Source organism: Cyrtonyx montezumae, unplaced genomic scaffold (assembly GCF_038088225.1).
Source record: "Cyrtonyx montezumae isolate F1298 unplaced genomic scaffold, pur_monq_1.0 scaffold_8, whole genome shotgun sequence".
Taxonomy (NCBI): Eukaryota; Metazoa; Chordata; class Aves; order Galliformes; family Odontophoridae; genus Cyrtonyx; species Cyrtonyx montezumae.
The window spans coordinates 44,670,899-44,693,918 of NW_027072089.1; the positions used below are offsets into that span (position 1 = coordinate 44,670,899).

Sequence of the window (23,020 nt, forward strand, 5' to 3'; positions counted from 1 at the left end):
GACTACTGTGTTCAGTTTCGGGCCCCTCTTTACAAGAAAGACATCAAGGCTGTGGGGTGTGACCCAGAGAAGGGCAGTGAAGCTGCGAGGGGTCTGTAGCACAAGCCTTATGAGAAGCAGCTGCAGGAACCGGGATGCTTCAGTCTTGAGGAGGCTCAAGGGTGACCTTATATAAAGCTCCTTGAATAGAGGCTGTGGCAAGCTGGAATCAGCCTCTTCCCCTACATAAGTAGTGCTGGGAGGAAATGGCCTCAAATTGCTCGAAGGAAGGAGGTTCAGGTTGGATATGAGGAGAAATGCCTTCTCAGACAGAGTGGTGTGGCAGTGGCACAGGCTGCCCAGGGGGCTGGTGCCACAGTCCCTGGAGGTGTATAAGAACCATATGGATGTGGCACTGAGCAGACACGCCCAAGCGCCTGGCTGTGGGTCGCTGCGCTTCTCAGCCGCGGCTGTGAAACAACACAGTCCTAACGACCGCAGGAGCCCTGGCACAGCCGCAGACCCCGACACGGCCACCACCGAAGTGCCACGTGCACCGCCCCTAACCGCCCTCAACTGCCATTCCCCGCGCGCCACCGCCCCAAGCCCCGCCTATGTCCTTCCCGCGCCCCGCGGGCACGGCGCGCGCGCGCCCCCTCCGACCGTTGGGCGGCGGCGAAAGAACACCGCCCCCGCCTCGCGCGCGCGTACCTCCTTCCTCCTGCGCATGCGTGCTGCGTGTACGTCACAGACGACCCTCCCCACCCGTCGCTGTTCAAACAGGAAAGGCGGACATGTTGGTGTCGCTCGCGGCTCTCCGTGCAGCCGGACCTCGCGCTCTGCCCTTCCCTTGAGCCGCCTTCCTTCCTGCGTCTCGCGCCCTCGGTCCCGGGGAGGCGAGGAGGAAGAGGAAGGACGATGCCGTTATCGCCTCTCCGCCGCTGAAGCTCTTCCGTGCCCATGGACGGAGCGAGCCCGACGCGCTGAGACGTCCTGCGTTGCGGACGTTTTCCTTCGGCTGTGCCTCTCTGATTCGTACCCCTTCCTCCCCCACACACGCACCCGCTGCCGCTTCGTGCTTCCCGGACCCGGCCGGGGCGCGAAGGAGGAACCGCTACGCTGCTGTTGCTGCTGCCCGGCCGCGGGGATGAGGCCGCTGCGGCGCGGGGGCGGGAGGGCTCGGGGAGCCGCGGCCGGGCTGTGAGCCGCGGGAGCGGCGCGGGGACTCGGCCGGACACCGCTGTGATTGGAGGCACCGCTCAGGAAGCGCTCCGCAGCCCCGCGTAGGCACTGCGGTTTCTCTTTTGTGCGTGCTGGTTCCTGTTTTGGCTTTTTTTTTATTTTTATTTTTTTGGCATACGTTTTCCCTTTTTATCGCTTTTAACGTTTGATCTGGAATAAGGGAAGCTTGTTGAATCATCGGAAACATGTCGACGGGAGAAAGTTTTGAGTCTCGGTTCGAAAAAATCGACGGCACTTTAAAGGACCCCAAATCCGAAGTGAACGTGGACTGTTTGCTGGTAAGTGAGGGGCGACGGTGAACGCTGGGGGCTCGCTTCTATTTCCCTGCCCGGTGGCACCGCGTCGTGCCTGCCCGCCTGAGTCGTGGCCCTGTGCCCGTGCTTCGTGCAGGCAGATAGCTTTGGTGTGACCCACTGACCACTGGGCGAGGTCCTCCTTGAGTGAGGTGCCGGCACAGCTGCCCAGAGAAGCCGTGGTGCCCCATCCTTGGAGGTGCCCAAGGCTAGGGGCCCTGGGCAGCTGAGCTGTTGGGTGGTAGCCCTGCCCACGGCAGAGATTGGAGTTGCATAGGCTTTGAGGTCTCTTCCAAAAATTCTGTGTTCCTGTGGTTCTTGTAGTGCTGCTGTGCTTAACTGTAATGTGACTTCTCCCTCTTGACATTTGCTATGAAAAACACAGCTGAAGGGTTAAGGTGGCCTTGCAGCTGGGGCAGTACTCGCAGCAAAGGGGTTAAGTGCATGCTAAACTAGTTGGTGTGCTAGGTCTGAGATGCTAGTTGTTTTCCTCTTTCTTGCACCTGATGGCTCAGTGGCTCTCTGGCGCTGTCAGTGTTGTAACTGCATCGTGAACAAGCAAACAACACTTCCTGACATAAAGGCAATGCTATTTGACAGTTGCTTTCAAAACAGTGGCTGATGCTTCAGTTCTAGATATGAGAAGTACCAAGGTGTGTGACAAATACAGTGGATGGATACTTGGGCATGCCTGTCACGCTCCAATATAAAGGAGGGCGACGAAGGTTCTTAGATTATGTATATACCCAGCGTGAGATTAAGAAACAACGGTTCAAATGTGGGTCCGACCAGTTTATTACTACTATAAACCAGGGAGATGGGGAAGGCGGACACTGTTAAGGGTGATGGGGAAGGGAAGACGAGCGATAGCAAAGGTAGGAAAGAAGCAAGGATTTGTACAACGCGGGGAAAGTCAGCAGCCAGGATCCTAGGGGCGGTCCGGTTGCAAGCGGCTCCGACGGTCCGAGGCAGAAGAGCAGGGGCGGCAGAAGCGGGGAGAACAGCAGCAGCGACGGGCAGCCCTGAGCAGCAAGCAGCTGTCCTGGAGAAGCGGCACCGGGTCAGCACAGGAGAAGCAGCGTGGGGAAAGTCCAGGAACAGCGTCAGTCAGCACCGGAGAAGCAGCGAGGGGTCAGCACCGTAGAAGCAGCAAACGGAGATCAGCTCGTGAGGGTTCAGATGGTAGAACACCTCGAAGGAGCGGCAAGGTCCAGGAGAAAGCAGCGTGTCTCAGGCAGCAGGCCCAGGAGGGAGTGCAGCAGCAGGGATCAGCTCATGAGGTTTCCGATGGAAGAACACCAACACCGCAACACCAACAAAACCACACCCATCTCATGGTGGTCGATCCCTCTTTTATCCTTCATTTCTCTTACCTACGTGACAAATCCCGTGCTAGCCTGCCAGGCAAGCTTCTCCTGAGATGGCTATCTCCCCACGGAGATGAGTACCACACAAAAGAGTGTTAAGCGGCCACTGAGCTGCAGCTTATCTCTCTTTCGTTGCTCCAGGACATGCCCATCTGCTCGTCCCTTGGACAAAGGATTTCACAGCCCTTGCCCAGGACTTGCTTGGACATGTTCATCAGCAAACTTTGAGGCAATGATATAAAATATTAGTCTCTTACAATGCCTTAAGATATCCTGAAGTAGTTTGGTCTTTGCTTTCATGCCAAGGTAGTGAATTTCTCTGTAGGAAGTGATACAAGTTCGGAAGTGTGTAGGTGGGTCCCCATCCTCCCCTCCTCCTGTCACAAAGGGAACGATTCCATGGGAATTGTTCCTAATGTGAACTCTGACCTTTGGGGGAGGGGGTTGGACGAGGGGGTAGTTCTTAATAGCCATTCTTCATCCTTTGCAGCATAGATTTTTGCCACATATCTTGCTTGAGCATAAATTAGTGGAGAGATGAAAACGTCATGGGAGTCTGTGCACAGGTTCATGGCAGCATGCTGTCTGTTCATCTGATTGGTGATGCTGAGGTGCTGACAGGTCAGACTGTGCCTCCCTGGACCAAAGCAGGTCCTTGTGGGTGTTGTTGCCACAAAGGAAAACAGCTCTGCATCTTTCAGGCAACTTACTGTTTTGGATCTAGTTTACGTATCTGTAATCTCTGACCCGCAACTGATGGGAACAGAGATGATGCTTAGAATATACTTTCTCCATTCTGATGACTTAAACCAGCACTGCTAAATCCTACGTTTTTACACCCTGCGTCTACTGATGCAAGTCAAGGCTACACAACCATGTCTGGAGTTGTACAGTGACTGTGACTCAGTCAGCTGGTGTGTGCCTTGATGCTGGCCATGCTGTGGAGGCTTTCCCACAGTAGTACTAGAGGCTGCAGATAGCAAACATGCCGTTGATATAGTTTTTAACTGTATTCCTTGATCTCAGCACTTTTAAGGATTTGCCTCTTCGCTAGTTACGTTAATCAGTATTTGGAGTGAAGCTGTAGCCAGGTTGGGAATGAACTTATTGGGATGCTTCCTGTCATACTTCTGTTAAGTTTAGGAACATATGTTTGTCTCTTGGGTCTTAAGAATGACCTTTCAAGTTAGTTTTTTTAATCAATTTTCAGAGTTTTTTGGCATACCTTTGAGTATTCTTTTAAAGTCAGCTTCATATGTTATAGTCATCAGAATTATTATTGTTGCTAGCCCTTGTTACAGATAATATTGGCTTACAATAATGGCAATTTAAAAGCGAGCTCCTGAGGAAATCACCTGGTAGGTTGACTTTGGTGTGGTTTCTGTGTCACTCTTTCTGCTCTCCTCAGTTCCAGGGCTTTATTTTTTTTCCAGCAGAATTGAAGTGTGTAACCCTTTTTTAAAGAGTCAAAGTACTTTACATCTGTTGTTAGTGTGATTCACACTGCAAGCATTGTTCTTAGCTCTAGGTGTATATTTAAATTCATAATCTATATGGTTATGTTTTAAAGGAAGAAAAGCCTAGGTGTGTTTGGTCAGCGCCTGAAGTATTTTTGTGAGGTGAGCTCTTTTCTTTAGGCTGCAGAAACTTGTACTAGGTCTCTAGACCTGGTATGTAAATAAAAAAATACTGCTTTTATGATTAGACTAGATAAAAATTCATTTTTATGATACCTTCTATATGTTAAAACCCTTTTTCTTTTGAGAAGATAATATGAATTGGTGTCATTTAGTGTTTTCCCTTTTTCTCATCAATAATGTTAGCTAACTCTTAATCATCTATTGTGCAGATGCTTTAAATTCAGCTTCCAATATTCTAGACCTGTAGGCTTAAAAATTCGGGGTTTTTTTTAGTTTAAGAAACTTACTATTTCTTAACAGGGACCATCTTAGTCCGTGTTCAGCTTGTGGTCCCTGTAGAGCAGGAGGTAGATATGGAGTAACCTGAACAGCAGTTTTGTGAGCTTTTGTTGTTGTTGTGTGTGTCTCAAGCAAGTTTCTGAGTGCTAGAAGTATGCTGAAGTTATATGTGAACTGGTTTGAGAACAATAATGTGACTGAAGGAAGAGGTGGGGGAAGGTCTGATAAAAGGAAGGTGTGTTATGGGTTCAGGAAGATATGGGAGAAGAGTTGTGACAGCAGAGCTCGTTGTAAAGACAGACTGGGGACTGCGTAACTTCAATTTTCATGACACAGGAAGGAAATTCAGAAAGCTGAGGCACAGGAGGGAGAAAGGCATAAGAGAGCTTGAGGGGAAAAAAAAGCAATTATAATAAAAACAGTTAAAAAAACAAAAAAAACCAAACAAAAAAACCTGACTCCAGGTTGCTACTGTCTGTAACTGAATTTACATCTTTGCACTTCCCATGTACTTGATTTAGTACTGCGCTGGGAAATCATGGGCAGGGGCTTTTCCAGTGAGCCACAAGGAGAGGAGGCTGCAGCCTGCATTGAAGTAGTGCTATGGCATCATGTAGGGCTTTTCCCAAAATCAGGTCCTGGGATTTTTAGTCTTGAAGAGATCTAGTAAGATTATGAAGTCATCACACAAGGGTGGGTGATAACAGGGTACTGGAGCACTATAGCTGTGCTAAATAAAGGCAGTGTAAGTAACTATTCTTCATCTTGAGCTCATTATTCCAATAATGCTATTAAACAGTAAAATGTGGGATTCACTGAGAGCGTGGTTTTCCAACGACTTTGGAATAAAACCAGGTTTCTTTCGTCTCTGTGTTCCCAATTAAATCCTCAGAGTTCATGTGCCTCCAGTTCTGGGAGAGCAGGGAGGGAGAGGTATATCTGTGTATGGATGGAGGGCTTGTTGACCTGAGGCTGCCTGTGCTTGTGATTGACAAGTAAACGTTCATGAAAATGTTCTTTGGGGCTGTCTTTACTTGCATAATTCCCAGAATCTTTCTGAATTTTGTATAAATGCTTGAGTAACTCCAATGTTCAGTCAATTACTTGAGTAGGTGATTAAGATTTTAGATGAGCTCAGTCTTAAAAACATTAAGTCTATCAGCTGTTCAGTAGTTTGGGTTCACATTAACTGATAACAGTGAAAACTGTATGACAGACTTGGTTTATTTAGTCTCAAGAGCTTTCCATTTTTGTTATACCTAAAATACATAAATGCAGACCTTGATTCTTCTCATTTCCCATGTGTAACTACTATTGAGCCAGGTGAAGTTGTGTAGTTCAGGGTAAGGCGAAATGTCAGGACTGGCAGATTCTCCTGGGTTGTCTACACTAAACTAAACTATAGCTGTTTGGATCTGCTGGTTTTATTGTTCAGTAAGATCTAAAATGAGACGTTTGTCTGATGCAGAATTCTGGGCCTGCATCATGTCCAAGCTTTCTGTCTAAAACTAACTGTAATTGTGGATTAATGCAGTCTCCTTACCTCTATGAATTATGCTGTATGTAAGTTGATGTGGAATCTGTGATAAATACATTTTGTCCTTGTTAAGGTAGAGTGCAACTGTAAGTTGGCTTTGGAAAAACAAGAACTTGGTGGATTGCGTTTCAGGTTGCACCTTCTTGGAGTCTTGTTACTGTTATAATAAGGTTGTGCAAACCTCTAAAGAGTGACAGTAAAAACAGTGGGACTGTCAAAATGTTAGCATTTTGTTCGCAGTGTGTGGTGCATTTTTACAAGAATCATTGACTTAACCTGTTTCTCTGCTTCTAAAACTAGAGGCTGTAGGCATGCAGGGTTTTTTTTCCCTATTAAAAATTTTAAGCAAGAGCGATAACGGAAGGATGATGTTAAGATACATTTCAGCAGAAGGAATTGGGAACTAAAAACACCCCTAAACTTTTAATAGATTGTGAATGCTCTTTCTGAGTATAAACATTTGTGAAAAAAATTCTTCCCTTGGCAACTGTGGAGTATTTTCATTTCTTGGAGATGGTGGAAAGGAAGAGAGGAACGCATGGACTTCGTTCATTGGACAAACTGAAAATCAACCTGCAAGTCTTTGTCTTCTTTGGGGAAGATGATAGCTTTGGGAGCCACTCCCTGAGAATGTAATAAATATTTAGGAGCTCTATGACCACATGATACTGGTAGCCTCATAGCTGCTGTTACCAGGATTTCTAGGACATACTTCAACACTATCTGAAAATAAAATGGTTGTTTTTAGGTCTCTCACTGGGAAATACTGAGATATTTATCTCGATGCAGGATGTTTCTTCTGAATTTGACAAATTCCAAAGCATATATTTAAAAAACGATTTCTTCTGAACTTGATGATATTTATCAAAACTTCCTTGTCAGCGAGAAATTGCAGTTGTCAGGGGAGATAGTGGAAAGCTGAACTTCCTTCTTTAGGAATAAAATTAGAGAGTGGTTGAAAACTATTCTGCCTTAATTTGTGCAGTCATTCAGGCAGAAATAAAGCCAGAAGGCTGATGAGACAATGTTGGTACAACTGTAAGCACTATCCAGACAACACCCAGTTATAGCTGGTATAAAACAAGTACAAATAGTCCTATCTTCTTCCGTGGTAGTCTGGTGAAACATATACACCCTGATAAACAGCAGCTGAACAAGAGCTGAAACGTGATCTTTGTGAAAAGGAGAAGTAGTAAGAGAGATCTTGGTGACTTACTCTGCTGAGGCTGTTTGTTCTCCTGCAATGTGTCCGTAGTCAGGTTGTTGGTTATTTTTTTGTGAGCTTTCCAGGGAGGATGGATATTCAGACAGCCTCAGCTGTGGTATGGCATTGCTGTGAGGTCTGTCTTCAGTTGCAAGAGTCTAGAGATGATCTGGACTAGCAGCAATTGCTCAGTCTAGTTTGCCTCCCATGTTGCTGAGGGAGAACGGCTGCAGGATCAGTACCGTGTTCTCATTAAAGCACAGGTCAAAGTCTATTCTGATACTCAAAATCTGGTAACTCATTGTTTTTAGGTTACTGAGAGATTGCCACTCCCTGTAAATATTTATGCAATGCAATGTTGTGGGGACAGTACTTAAAATCTCTATTACAGGCTCTAGGTTAAATGTTGATTCTCATGTTTCAGCTTTCCCTCCTACATTTCTTTGGGCTTACCATTTCTCCTGTCTGTGTAAAAGCAAAGGTGAAGCTTTCTTTTTTTCATCTATGTGGGCTGAGATAATGTAAACATATGATGCCTGGAAACTGTAGGGGATGCTTGAGAAGTTAAGGCTTTATTTTGGGCTGTTGATTGGAAGCGCCTAAATGTCTTCCTGGGTTATGTGTCTGGTCTGCAGAACTTACAAGTCATCCAGAAGCACAAGTGAAATAGGTGCTTTATTTCTTTTCCCCAAAGATATTCCCAAACTGTGATATTAACAAAAAAAAATTAGATAGGAAGTCCTTGAATTCTAATACTTGGACAAATTCTGGGTGATGTATTTCTCTTTTTTTTCCTTGTGAAAGCTGTGCACTGTTCAGATAGTGCTGCACAGAATTTGGATGAGTTAAATGACAAGGTGCAAGTATATTCAGAGGAAAACTAACACTTCCTGATAATGTCTATTGATGTTAGATATCTGCACACGCACTGAATTAATAACAAATGGCTGTTTTCCTGTGTAGTCACTGTCTGCTGTGAAAATACTGTTTCTGTAGAGGTTGAGTTCCTTCTGTAGCAGATAAATGCTGGCAGAAGAAAGCCCTGACTACTCAAATTCAAGTCCCTCACATCTACTTTCTACTACCAGAAGAAGAAAAGGTTAGAAGCTTCTCTTTTCAGCTTGAGGTTTCAAACGGGCAATGTTTCCCCATGTTAATGCTGGAGAAAGCTGTGTGTTGGGAGATGTCAGGGTTAGGGTTATGGACAAATCCTGAGCAGGATTTGTATGATCCCCATTTGAAATAGCTACTGTGGCTAACTGAGGGAAAGAAAGGTGATCAGGGTGTTTGTGTCACAGTGGTCAGAGATAGGTACTAAGCTTAAGTTTACAAAGAAAAGATCTCAAACTGATTTTTCTATGTCCCTGTTTTATTTAGAAACTTTCAAAGAAATTAAAAAATGAACCACCCTGTTACCATTGCATGTAATCAGTTGTAGATTTGAAGATTTTATGCTTAAGGGCAACTAACCTAAGGTGCAAGTTGCTGTTGAAACCTGGCTGCCACTCAGCACCACACAGCCGTGAGCTTGCTGCTGCTGGGTGGGATGAGGGAGAAAATTGGAAACAAGAACTAGCGGTTTGAGATAAAAACTATTTACTGTGAGAGAAGGTAAATTGGAAACAGAAATGCACTGGTACCGATATATAGAGTTGCAATGCAATTACTTGCCACCTGCTGATTGATGCTGCTCAGCCTGCCTGGCAAGCAGTAGCTGGCCCTGGCCATCTGCCCACACCTATAGATCTCTGTGTGGTGTCGTGTGCTATGGAATGACCCTGGCCTTATTCTGGCACCTGTGCTGGCTCTGCCCCACCCCTGCTGTTGTGCTGTGAAGGCTCTGCCCTGTGGAGTGGCCCAGCCCTGGGTGTGCCTCCATCACACAGCAACAACCAGACATTGGTTGTTTGGGCTGAAACCAGGACAGCTGGTAAGCTTTTTCATAGGTTCATAAGGTTGGAAAGGACCTACAAGATCATCTAGTCCAACCATCTTCCTATCACTATCCCTACCCAACTACTAAATCAAATCCCTTAGCACCTCATCTAAACGCTTCTTGAACAGCGCTAGGGATGGTGCCTCAACCACCTCCCTAGGCAGGCCATTCCAGTGCCTGACCACTCTTTCAGAAAAGAAATGTTTCCTCAGGTCTAATCTAAATCTTCCCCCGCGCAACTTCTGGCCACTCCCTCTCGTCCTGTCGTTATTTATCAGGGAGAAGAGGCCCACCCCCTCCTCACCACAACCCCCCTTCAGGAAGCTGTAGAGTGCAATAAGGTCTCCTCTGAGCCTCCTCTTCTCCAGACTAAACAATCCCAGCTCCCTCAGCCGCTCCTCATAAGACTTGTGCTCCAGGCCCCTCACCAGTTTTGTTGCCCTTCTCTGAACACGCTCCAGGGCCTCAATGTCCTTCTTGTAGTGAGGGGCCCAAAACTGAACACAGTACTCGAGATGCGGCCGTACCAGAGCTGAGTACAAGGGGATGATCACCTCCCCGCTCCTGCTGGCTACACTATTTCTAATACAGGCCAGGATGCTGTCGGCCCTCTTAGCCACCTGGGCACACTGCCGGCTCATTGTAAGCCGAGCATCAACCAACACCCCCAGGTCCTTTTCCTCTCTACGTTCTTCAAGCCATTCTGCCCCAAGCCTATAGCATTGCATGGGGTTATTGTGGCCAAAGTGCAGGACCCGGCACTTGGTCTTATTGAACCTCATCCCATTGAGCTCAGCCCAGCTGTTCAGCCTATCCAAATCCCTCTGAAGGGCCTCCCTACCCTCAGGCAGTTTGACACATCCTCCCAACTTGGTGTCATCTGCAAACTTACTGAGGGTACACTCAATTCCCTCATCTAGGTCATCAATAAAGATATTAAACAAGATGGGCCCCAAAACTGACCCTTGGGGGACACCACTCGTAACGGGATGCCAGCTGGACTTAACTCCATTAACCACTACCCTCTGGGCACGGCCCTCCAGCCAGTTCTCCACCCAGAGAAGAGTGAACCTGTCCACACCACGGGCTGCCAGTTTCCTTAGGAGAATACTGTGGGAGACCGTGTCGAAGGCCTTGCTGAAGTCCAGGTAGACTACATCAACAGCCTTTCCCTCATCTACCTGTCTGGTCACCCAGTCATAGAAGGAGATGAGGTTGGACAAGCACGACCTGCCCTTAGTGAACCGGTGCTGGCTGTGTCTGATCCCCTGGTTGCCATGCACGTGTCGTGTGATCTCCCTCAAGATCATCTGCTCCATAACTTTCCCTGATACCGAGGTCAGGCTGACAGGCCTGTAGTTCCCCAGGTCTTCCTTGCAGCCTTTCTTGTAAATGGGAGTCACATCGGCAAGCCTCCAATCTTGTGGGACCTCTCCAGATAACCAGGAATGCTGATAGATGGCAGAAAGTGGCTCGGCAATCACCTCTGCTAGCTCCCTCAGCACCCTTGGGTGGATCCCATCTGGCCCCATGGACTTGTGGCAGTTCAGATGGAGGAGTAGATCTCTGACCATCTCTGCTTGGATCACAGGGGGTGCATTATGCGCCCCGTCCCAGACTTCCAGGTCAGAGCAAGTACCCTGTGGACAACTGCTCTGTCTATTAAAGACAGATGTGAAGAAGGCATTGAGAACCTCAGCCTTTTCCTTATCATCTGTGGTTACATTCCCTGCCTCGTCGAGTAAAGGAGAAAAATTTTCCTTCGTTTTTCTCTTGCTGTTAATATATTTGTAAAAGGGTTTCCTGTTCTCCTTTACAGCAGTAGCCAGTCTAAGTTCAAGCTGGGCTTTAGCATTTCTAACTTTCTGCCTGCAAATCTTGGCCAGTTCTCTGTAGTCATCCCAAGTAGCCTGTCCCATCTTCCAGAGGACATAGACTCTCTTTTTCTCTCGGAGTCTCAACAAAAGTTCCCGGTTCATCCACACTGGTCTCTTTCTCCTCCAACTCAACTTACAGGACTCCGGGACAGCCTGCTCCTGTGCCTTTAAGATTTCCATCTTGAGAAGCATCCAGGCTTCCTGGACCCCTTTACCCCTCAGGAGCGAGTCCCAAGGGACCCTTGCAACAAGCACCCTGAACAGGTCAAAGTCTGCCCTCCGGAAGTCCAAGGTAGCAGTTTTGCTAGTCACCCTCTTGATGTCACCCAGAATAGCAAACTCCACCATTTCATGGTCACTCTGGCCAAGACAATCTCCAACCTTCACATCTCCTACTTACTATATACTACTACTATAGTCCTTCCCTGTTAGTGAAAAGTAGGTCTAGCAAGGCATCTCCCCTGGTAGGCTCTTGCACCAGCTGTGTCAGGAAGCAATCATCCACACATTCTAGAAATATCATGGACTGCTTCCTCTGCGCAGTATTATATTTCCAGCATATGTCAGGGAAGTTGAAGTCCCCCATGAGAACGAGTGCTGGCCATCGTGCAACATCTACGAGTTGTTTATAGAACACCTCGTCTATTTCTTCATCCTGACTAGGTGGTCTATAACAGACCCCCACCACGATGTCACTCCTAAAGACCATCCCCCTGATCCTTATCCATAGGGACTCTACTTTATCATTTCCAACCTCAAGCTCTTCAACATCAAAACACTCTTTGATATAGAGAGCTATGCCACCACCCTTTCCTCCCTGTCTATCCCTTCTGAAGAGCTTGTAGCCATCAATCCCAGTATTCCAGTCATGGGAGAGGTCCCACCATGTTTCTGTAATAGCCACAAGGTCATAGTTAGCCTGCCTCACAATGGCTTCAAGCTCTTCTTGTTTATTGCCCATGCTGCGTGCATTGGTATAGATGCACTTCAGCTGAGTTATCTGCCTCACCCCTTTCTCCAGCACAGCCTTCCTTAGGCTCTTTATTGGTGAGCTCTGTTTTATCCCCTTCCCCCGTCACAGCTAGTTTAAAGCTCTCTCAATGAGTCCAGCTAGCTCCTGTGCTAGGATTCGTTTCCCCCTTTGAGATAGGTGCATCCCATCAACAGATAACAGGCCAGGAGCAGAGTAAACTGCCACGTGGTCAAAAAACCCAAAGTGTCTGTCTCTACACCAACCTCTCAGCCAATTATTCATCACCTGTGTTTTCCTAGCCCATTCTGTGTCCTTCACCACCCCAGAAGGTATGGAAGCAAACACCACTTGTGCTCTCACCCCTTGAACTAATCGCCCTAATCCCCTGAAATCTCTTTTCATAGTTCGCAGACTTCTCTGAGATATTTCATTGCAGTCTGCCTGAACTACGAGTAACGGGTAGTAGTCGGTGGGGCGTATCAAATCTGGGAGTCTTCTAGCAATGTCCCTGATCCGGGCCCCAGGGAGATAGCACACTTCCCTGCAGTTTGGGTAGTTTGGGTCTGGTCTGCAAACGGGGCCCTCAGTTCCCTTTAGAAGGGAGCCACCCACAACGATCACCTTCCTTTCTTTCTTAGTAGTAGCAGTCTCAATGCACGGAGGTGACTGCCTTGCCATTGGTGACCTCCTGCGGGAATCTTCCTGCACTTCACCCCTTATCACCTCTTCAACATCCAATGCTGCAAATCTATTGCTTAGGGGTATCTGGGGACACTGGGGAGGCAGAGGGGGAGATTGCCCACGGTACCGAGCAGCGTACCGAGCAGGGACTCTCTGCCAGCCCTCCCTATCCCTCAGATATCCCCCTTCTGCCCTACGGGGACAGGTCAGGGAGTCCACCACCAATTGCAGGGGATCTTCCCGGCGCCTTTCTCTCTGGCGTTCTAGGGAGCTACTCCACCAGTCAATCTCCCGCTCACAGTCCCTGATGGCCCTCAGTGTCTCAACCTCCTCTTTCAGTTCAGTCACCATGCTAAGCAGATCTTCCACCTGCTCACACCTTGCACAGGAGAACTGCTTAGCACCCTCATCCAGCAGTAGCAGGCTCTGGCACTCCTTGCAACCAGAGACCTGTGTGGCCACGCTTCTAGGCAGACCTTCTGTCTGGGTCGCCACAGCCTTTTTAAGGCAAGCCCTCTGTCTAGTAGAGACCATGGCACAAAAAAAATAAAAACAAATAAATGAAAATTGAAAGTAAATGAATAAATGAAAAATAGTTTATAATATATATATAGATATGAATTGTAATAGCTTAAAAATAAGTAATAATAGTAATTAAAAAAATGTAAAATAAACACAAAGAAACAAACAGTGGGTAGTGACACTTTGCTGCCCTCCCTGAGCCCTATTCAGCTGAGGGGTGTGGGCGAGGGCGCTGAAAGGCTGGCAACGCCTACGCCTCGTTAGCCTCTCACGAGAACAGCCTAAGGGTCTTGCCGCTCTCACTGGGATCCCGAGAGACAGGAACCTCCCGAAAACCCGCCCTGTACCTCAATCAGCCACTGCAGCTCCGACTGTGCCGATTTCAAAGCAGTCGAGTTTAATTTGTGATGTCAGATGGAATAGATTAGATGTACGATTTTCCTGTTGGAGAGGGAAGAAGAAAATTGATGACTTGCTCTGATACATGGGTGTCCAACCTTTTGGCTAGCCTGGGCTGCATTGAGTGAAGAGTATTGTCTCGGGCTGCATCTATGAAGGTTGCTCTGAAGGTAGCGCCTCCTAATTATTTCCATGGAAACAACAACCAATACAAAGAGCACTATAGCACTGTTTAATGGAGCGCCTTCTTAGCTACAAAAAAATGTTTTTCAACACAGTCACCACCATGTTTCCAAACAGTGACGAGCAAGAGCCTGCATGGCTTGCTTGTAACAGTCTGCACCACTGCTGGTAAATCTCTGTGGCTGCTGCTGAAGTGTACCGCCTACTGCATCACTGTGCTCACATCCATTGGTTGGGCTCTACAAACATTCTGTGAATGTCAGTGGGTGCTGATTTTTCTGCTCAGAGGAATCCAGTGACACACCTTTGCTTCATATGCACTTCCATGTCAGATGCCATTCTGTCAGGCTGCCCCTTTGCTGCCCTCTGTCACGCGTAATGACATGTAACAGGATACTGGTGGGAAAGTACCTCTACTGCAGTGTCACTACCATAAAAAGAGGCATTACTTTCAGAGCAGCCCTAATTAAATATATAGTATAGTTAATGTATAGAAAATCATATTTTAATTTGTAATGTCTTTTTATGAAAACATAAAAAAGAGAGCAACAAAACCGTAAAACTAGTGGGATGTGTGACCTTGTTCTTGTGAAACCGAAGCATCGCTCTGGCTTGATGGCAGTGGCTGCCATTCACAGTGAGCTCTCAAGCTGTTTGACAGAGATTTTAAATAAAATTTTACTCTTCCTGTACTGCATCTTTGAAAACAGGTGTTCACAAATATTGCCAAAACGTGGTGACATGAATGCGGCATGGCTGTGAAGTGAGGGGTGTTTCTCTCTGGTAAGAGAGGGCTTTTGGAAGTCTGGTAGAGAGACCTGGTCACATTTTTTATTGTAATTCTGTGTGTTCTACTTGAAAATTCACAAGTGATGTGTTTATGATGACTGAAACTGGAGTCACAAATAAAAGAAGTGATTGCTTTTTTTTTTGTCAGTCTAAAAATCTATTCTTAAATTAGTTATGTTAGTTATAAGAAGGCAGGGTGGCATATTCTTTTGTTGCTTGGTGGGAAGAGCTGCTGCCATGATGGTGCAGGGTTGGAGGTGGCTGCGCTGCCAGCTTGGCTGGGCCATGCCACATGCAGGCTGTGGGTTGACTATGGCTGTTCTGTTATACTCCGGTAGTGCTGTTCTGGTTGTTGGTGGGTCTGGTAGTACGGAGTTTTGTGCTTCCAATATCTCAGTACATAAATCACTGTCTTTCTGCCATGCAGTGGGGGAGGTTCAGTAGTGGTGGGGCAGGATCCTGCCTCTGGGTATAGGCAGAGGGGGGAGAGGCTGGCTGTGTTGAGCTGTCAGTGCAACAAGTACTATCTCCTGCAGTGTGGGTGACGGAGTCCAGTGTGCATATTCCACTCTTGATATTTAGACCACGTTTAACTCTATCTTATGAAGGGGGGGAACCCTCTTCAGCTAGGGGATGGTAGACTAAGAGTAAATAGGGAAGATTCTTCAGGTAGGAGCGGGCAGGGAGGTAGCATAAAGAGTTTGTGCTGGCTACGCTTGTCCCATGCCTTTGTCACAAATAGCAGGGTACACAGAACACATGAGGCAGGATGTAGAGATGACACTGAAAATAGAAGTAGTATTAGTGCCTTGTACCTTTGTCTTAATATTAGGTGTTGGTGGTGGAAGTGTATAAAATTTCTTCATGAGCCTTCATTTGTTATGAAATCCTATTATACTGATATTTTGTTATACCCATTCTTAGAAAATCATTTCAGCTGAGTTGTAGATGCACAAAGGATCCTTTCAGTATTATGTTGAGGGATTTTATTTTCACTTTGCAAAGAGAAAAGGGTTTTCTGCTGCTTCAATCAATCTACCTAGCTGTTACCTTGTTGCTCTCCAGTACATCTTCTGTAAGCTGTTGTCTTTTCCTTTTGCTCCTCTTACTGATGAGTTCATTGGCAGTTGAACAAACAACTGTCAACACTGTTTGTGCTAGCTTGGGGACCACTCAAACATTCTGAATAACAGAAGTGCTAGTGTAACAAGTGTAACTTATTACTGTGTACTGCATATCCTCTTTTCATAGGATTTTTAAGGTTGGAAAAGTCCTTTTAAGATGGTTTAGTCTGACAGTGAAATCATCCCCATCCTGCCCACTTACCATGTCCTTCAGTGCCATGTCTGTATGTTACTTTACACCTCCATGGATGATGACACCAGCCCACCTCCCTGGACAGCCTGTGCCAGTGCCCCATTGCTCTTACTGAGAAGGAATTTCTCTGGGAATTTTTTTCTGAGGAAAAAAAATGAACCTTCCCTGGAGCAACTTAAGGCCATTCCCTTTTAGCACTAGTGACCTTTCAGGTAGTTGTAAAGAGTGACAAAATTCTCCTCTGAGCCTTCTCTTTTCTGGAATAGACAGTCCCTTAAACAGCTTGTAGATGTACAATGCTGAAAATGATGCCAGCCAAATTACAGACTTATTAGGGCCTGAAACTTTTGCTTTGCTGGTATTGGCAACAATCCTAACAGCTTTTGAAAACTGGGACTGTCATTGCTAACTGCAGTAGCCAGCAGTAGAAATGCCCACTGAGGGCTATGGAGTGTAAGCTTAGCTATTGATACGGGGTTTGTGTCTTGTGTTTTTTCCTACCTCCCCTGAAAAGTATGGTGAATTTGAAACTGGAGATATCATTAAGAAGTGAGGCTTCCTCTGAAGAGAGCAGATTACTATGCGTCTTGGAAGAGCTTTTGTCTTTGACTATAATGCCTGTTTTCAGCCTTGCTCATACTCCACAGATTGTTCGTACAGATGCTGAACATAGCATCTCCAAACAGTCCAGTCATGCTTTTGGCATGACCAAAATGTCTTAAATGTCTTCTGGGTTTCAAAACAAAACTTTTTTTAATCTTTCTTAATGCAATATATATATATATACTATGTATGTATTATATAATATATAGAAAAATACTCAGTAGTTCAGGCTCGAGGTGTAATCAGAGATGTCAGAATGGACAAAAAATAGGGAGTGTTACAGTGCTGGAATTACACTGCTTCGGTTCTGGGAATGTGACTGTAATTGACTCCTGTGTAAATTTCTGCCTTCTGATGCAGTGCAGTTGAACTGTTACTGTCAGGGAAGACCCTGAATGGCTGCATTGTTCTTGACTTCACCTTCCCATTTGGGCACGGCAACCTTTTCCTTAATCACATGGTAAGGAGGGCTGTCAGACCTACTAAGTTCACCTTCATCTAAATAAAAATTCTCCCTAACTTCATGGGAAACAGGAAAACCACAAATTCCAGGAAACAAAAAAAAAAAAAAGAGGAATTGTTTTGAATATACCCTTTTTCATTGCAGTTTGACAAACACATATCGTGAATAAATGAAAAGATTCATGAAAACTTTGTATTTGCATGTTGGAACATTTGTTGCTTTTTTTTTTTTTTATCCCTTATATTTCTGATCACACTTGATTTTTCCATTGAAAATTTGACCAGAATAGGCAGCTGAAGGTTTTTCCTTCAGATCAGACTGCCTTGTGAGAGACTGGCTAGTTGTACCAAAAGAGATGAACTGTGTCTTGTCTTGCTGAGGTTATATCACTCATATTTCCTGAGAGAAAGCAATAGTATCCAAGAGAAGTGTATGTTAGAAACAAGCTGTTAAAATGGCAAGCCTACTTCTGCAAGGAGAGTTAAATCTTTACATATAATTTAAAAATTAGTCTTACCAAGTGATGAGTTAGGAAGAGTAGGGTTGGGGAGGTGAAATACGAATAACAGTTTCTGAAGAATTACTTTTAGAAGTCCTCTGATGTCTTCACAATATATTTAATCGTTTTCTCCAAGGAGTTGAAATCAGTGTAGCTTTTTTCATAACCATGTTAAATGACATCTTTTATAAGTAACTTAAATCTTTGTCTAAATTGTGAGCTGTAGCTCAATCTCTGTACCTCTTGCCTTGGGATTGCATCATGATAAATAAATGGTTTTCAGGTTTAATGAAGTATACTTTTCCATCCTGGAGGTGTAGAAACAAGCTGTTTTATTAGTTAAACCTGCTTTCTTCTTGTAGAAAAAAAAAAAAACAACTGGTAACCAGAATTGACATTACTGACTATTCTTAGGCTTTCAAGTTAACATAATTCATCTACTCTTGCAGCAGGTCTATTACCTACTGTACATTTTCTCATTCTTAGTTATTTTGAAAAAATAACGGCCTATTCATTTGACTTGGAGAGATTGTGTAAAGTCAGTCATTCCACTTCACTACTTTGAGCAGCAATCAAATGTCAAGCCAAACAAGAAGAAAGTTGAAATATATTTCATATTGTTTTTCACATTGTCCTTTTTTTTCCTCCTCCTACTTAGTAAACCATGTATCAACCTTTTGAGAACATCATTCCCATATCAAACTCTGCTTTTGCCTTGTGTTCTGCAGTTAGGAATGATCAGTTTTCACTAACAGAGGTGGTGGTAAGGGGTCAGAACAACAAAAAAGTACCTTTTGTTTAGAAGGAAGCCTTGTCCATAAGATACAAATATGAATATGAGGTTTGGACATCAGACAGAGAAATTAGGAAGATAATTAGAAATTGCGTTGAGACTGGTGTCATTTGGTTCGTCTGTGGTGACTTAAGTCAGGACTTTCTGGTTTCTTTAGGCCTCTACTGAGGTGCTGTTTCGTTTTTATGTCTTGCTTCTAAAATAAGGAAGTACTAATTTTTCCCAGCTGTCTGTTTGTGCTGAGGCAAGTACTGGTTGTACTCTTAAAAGAGGCAGGAGAATTACACTGGCAGCACCGTGGTGTACTTGAAAAATATACATCAAGTTTCAAGCATCCGTATAAAAGACAAAAAGAAATAAATCTGGGGACTTTTTAAATCAAAAGCAAGCTGTGAATCTGTTTATAGTATCTAATGAGTATGCAGTATTAAAGTTCACCATTTTAATGGTGAAGTTTTAACTAACTTGAAACCATTGCTTTCAGATGGAATATTTGAATTAGTGTTATTCTTTTCAGTTTATTTCCCAGATAAACTGGAAAAGCTAACTTATTTGAATGTTCTTGTGACTTCCAGTCATTGCTTTAAAGTATAGAAAACTAATATTTTTGTTAGCTAATAAATGTTATACGTGAGCTTAAAAATTGCTTTGCATCATTATTATAAAAATAAATGTTTATGACGCTTTAAGGTTTTTGGTAGCACAGAAACTTTCATGTTTATGGCTGACATTTGTCTCAAACTTCGTATAGGTTATTGTAGAGATTCATTGTATTTTCTGGGAAGGGAAATTGGGGGCACTAAGCAAGAGCTCAAGAGATGTGATACTTTTTGTGGAAAGAGTTCAGTGCCACCTGCCTGAGTTGGGTGGTGTATGTGAATCTTTTAAAGTGAAATTGTATGCATTTTCATCTGCAGTTAAACTGATAAACCATAGCATCCAGCGCTCAGTTGAGCATGCTCAGTAGAACAATGGGGGGTCAGTCCTGTTTGCAAAGGTTTCCAGAGGGTTAAGGGTCAGTGAGATGTTTTATTCACCTGAATAGTTGTTGAGGTTGTAATTTAAGTTCATTCTTTTTTTCTGGAAGCATACTTCTTAGCATCACGGTTTGAGTGCCTAGTGTTTTACTACCCTAATGAAGTTGTGCACTTACTGTTTGACTTCTTCTGTAGTTCTTAAGGTCTATTTCACGGGTTCCCAGGGAAGTCTTTCTGCAGAAAGCTTCATTAATCACTTGAGATGTTTAAATGCTAGTCGACTAAAACAGAAAAATGTTTGGTATGTTTTTTATTAGCTTTTCTGTATTTATATGATGGAAGGCCATGCATTTTCTTTTAAAATAATGACAAAAAAAATCTGCAAATTCAATTGACTCTTCAGAAGGCTTAGTAGGAGTCTTAGTTCCCACTGCTGTGAAATTGGAATTTCCTACTTGAGATTTTGTTAGAAACATTCCCGTCATAGTTCCTTCTGTATACTGTGATGCCATACACAAAATAGCAGACTTGATGCAGATAATTTTTTCTGCCAATATGTAGTTCATTTAATTTCGAAGAGGCATCAAATGCACTGTTTTTAAAAATCTCCAGCTTTAGAGAAAACATGCATACTGTGTTTCACTGTTTGGTCTCTCTTTCTCTTGATGCTTTGTAACCAAAGCTAGAAAAAAGTTCTTGAGTATCAGAAGGGCAGTCTGTTTTCAGCCCTGCTAGTTGGTCTGTGTAGTTACTGTGTGCCTGTCTGTACCATTGTTTGAGGGGACAGTGGAGTGCAGGATGCAATAATGTAATCAGCACAATTCTCATATCATTAATCTTACAACATCAGGGCTGCTCAATGGGGGGAAAAACCCAAAATAATGAAATCCCAAACGACTCCCTATCTTTTCCCCCCACCTCAAACTGAACATCAAAAACAAAAACAAAACAAAAACAAAAAAACAACACTGAAACTGAAGGAAACAGTTGATAAATCTGGTGGCATGAACAGTTGGATGAAACTGAATTGCAGGATGCTTATGCTATGAATCTAGTTCCTAAATGAACAAAAAGATGAACTGCGAATATTAAGATGAAAAACATTCATCCAGCAAGTTCAGATTGTGCATTTGGGTTAAGAAGTCTCCCAAGCTGGAGAAATAATCAAACTGGTGAGGAGCTAGTAGGATTTCTTACATACTCAGTAGCTTTATCTCGTGATAGCTTTCTTCCATCTGATAGATGACTTCAGGTGTGAAGTTGCTCAACTGATAAGGACTTCGCAATTTAAGAGTTACCGTAGAGCAAAGATTTCAGTGACTAAGTTGTAATCCTTTTTGTAAGTATGGTAGTAATACAAATAATTAGGATCACGAGTTAAGTATGCATGTCAGTACCAGGTTAGTTTGAAGTATCATTTATCCCAGCAGATCTTTATTCTTGAAGATGCTAAAGGTTTGGTTTAGAATTTCATTCTTACAGTCATATGGATGTTACGGATCAGTAGCTACAGTGCTGAGGTTGGTGGGCATCAAGAGTGAGGCAAGACAGTCTTGCTGCAACAGCTTCTTGAGTCGATTGTAAATTAGTGCCTAATGCTGCTAGTGCTGTTGTTCTTCATGTAGTCACTGTACTAGTTGGATGTGTGCTTTTTCAAGTGTACCTTTTATATATTGTTTATGTATACATAATTATTTTACAAGGAGCAGTATTATGATTAGCACCAAAATATACTCACTAGATAATGCTTATCAAATTCCAGCTTGTACTGAAATGACTGCTGTCATTGTTGTTAGTGTCTTTGGCATTCTGGCATTTAAAAAGCACATCTCTCTGACACATTCATGTTATTGGATGATGTCTGAAATCAGAGCGAGTCAGACTGTGGGATCCTCGGAAGACTGTTCTCAGTTGTTAAGGTTAACCTTTATGTAAAGAAACAGCATGTGAGAATTTGAAACTGTTCCACTCAGCTCTTTTTCTGTTCTCTTCCTCTCGTCATCTGGACGACAGTGAACTTTTCTTTTGGTTTTCAGAAGTTACCTAATTCGTAGATGGGTTTGATTTGACTATTGGTGTTAATTTTCTGGCTTCCTCTTATTTCCTTAACAGCAGTATGCTCAAATGAGTTATAGTCTGGGGTGCCATAAGTGATATGACCATTTTTGAAACTGCATTTTTATTAGATTTACTTAAAAAAACAATTTTTGTAAACTGGACTATGTGCTGTCTTTCAGAACGTAGCTGGATTAGGAGGTTTCTCAGTGAAGTAAGGTTAGCTTTGACAATTGAGGTTTGTCCTGTTACAATTTTGTAGGTTGAGAGCTGAAATCATAAATATGAAGAAGGAACAAAAAGGATCAGTTCACATGCTTGTGTACATTAAGTCCAGATTGGAAGGAGCAAGGGAGGAAGCTATAAATGTTTGAGTGCAGTGTGAATGAAAACTATACATCAGTTTTTGGGTGCATTTCTAAGTACCGTTTGGGATTTGTGTATGTCTCCATGTATACAGAACATATATATGCACATTTCCAGATCTTTCCTAAAGCATCAGTGGTTAATCTTGTGGTTCTTTTTTTTTAGCTTTTCTGAACTGAATTGTTCAGCTGCATTTCAGAATCTAGTTAACTTTGAATGACAGTTACTTCCATGCCTGAGCATTTTGTTTGAATACCACAGAAGATTTAACTGTTTCCTGAATTTCCACTTAAGTCTGTGGATTCTGAGGTTACGTAATTACATTCAATTATAAAATGGCCAGGGCTGACAGCAAGCATCTGCTTCTAAAATGACTGTGTACATGTACATGTTTTCATATAGCTCTAAAGAAACTGACTTTGCAGTCCAGCAGGAACTTCTGCTAAGTGAAGTGGAGGAGACCTGAGGGAGAGTTAATTTCGAACTCAAGGGGATACTGCTCAGTTAATGATGTTATGGTATAATGATATCACTTGCTGATATTCTCTAGTATTTAGGAGCACACATTAGCTGAACTGGCTGGATGTGGCTTTTGAACCACTGGTTATAGCCAGTAGATAATACAAATGCCCCCTTTCATGTAGTTAGTCAAGTGAGAAGTATGTTCTTCATTGACTTTTATGAACTGGATGCTGGAGAAGAACTTTCATAAGACAATGTCTAGGAAAGAAATTATCTGTCAGTTTGACACAAGTCAAACACAGCCTTTTCTGTTAACTTTTCTGTTGTTTGTTTGCTTGCTTGTTTAGAAAATGTGCTTCCATCAGTTTTGCTGTGTACTTAATGAGAAACTAAATGACAGTTACTCCAAACAGTCTGTGAGATGGAGGAGCAAAAAACATACCGTTAGTGTGCCCTGATTTGTTTCATGACAGGCTTATATGGTGTGACTAAAGTATGGTTTGTCCTCGTCTCCTGTAGAGATTAGCATAATCAGCCAAAGCTCAGCCTTGCTCCCTTGTAAGGACAGGCAGGAGAGACTCTGA

At 43.9% G+C, this 23,020-nt stretch overlaps 1 protein-coding gene across 2 annotated transcripts in view; it reads left to right on the forward strand.

The window, feature by feature from the left end:
* The first annotated feature begins 1,213 nt into the window (after nt 1-1,213).
* The window catches only part of ROCK1 (Rho associated coiled-coil containing protein kinase 1), an 89,901-nt gene continuing 68,094 nt past the window's right edge, over nt 1,214-23,020 (forward strand). The window contains exon 1 of one of the 2 annotated variants that reach the window (XM_065752242.1): nt 1,214-1,499. In XM_065752242.1, the coding sequence (XP_065608314.1) occupies nt 1,407-1,499 (93 nt within the window). In that variant the 5' untranslated portion in view covers nt 1,214-1,406. The remainder of the gene's footprint in view (nt 1,500-23,020) is intronic. The other variant, XM_065752243.1, reaches the window with a different exon arrangement.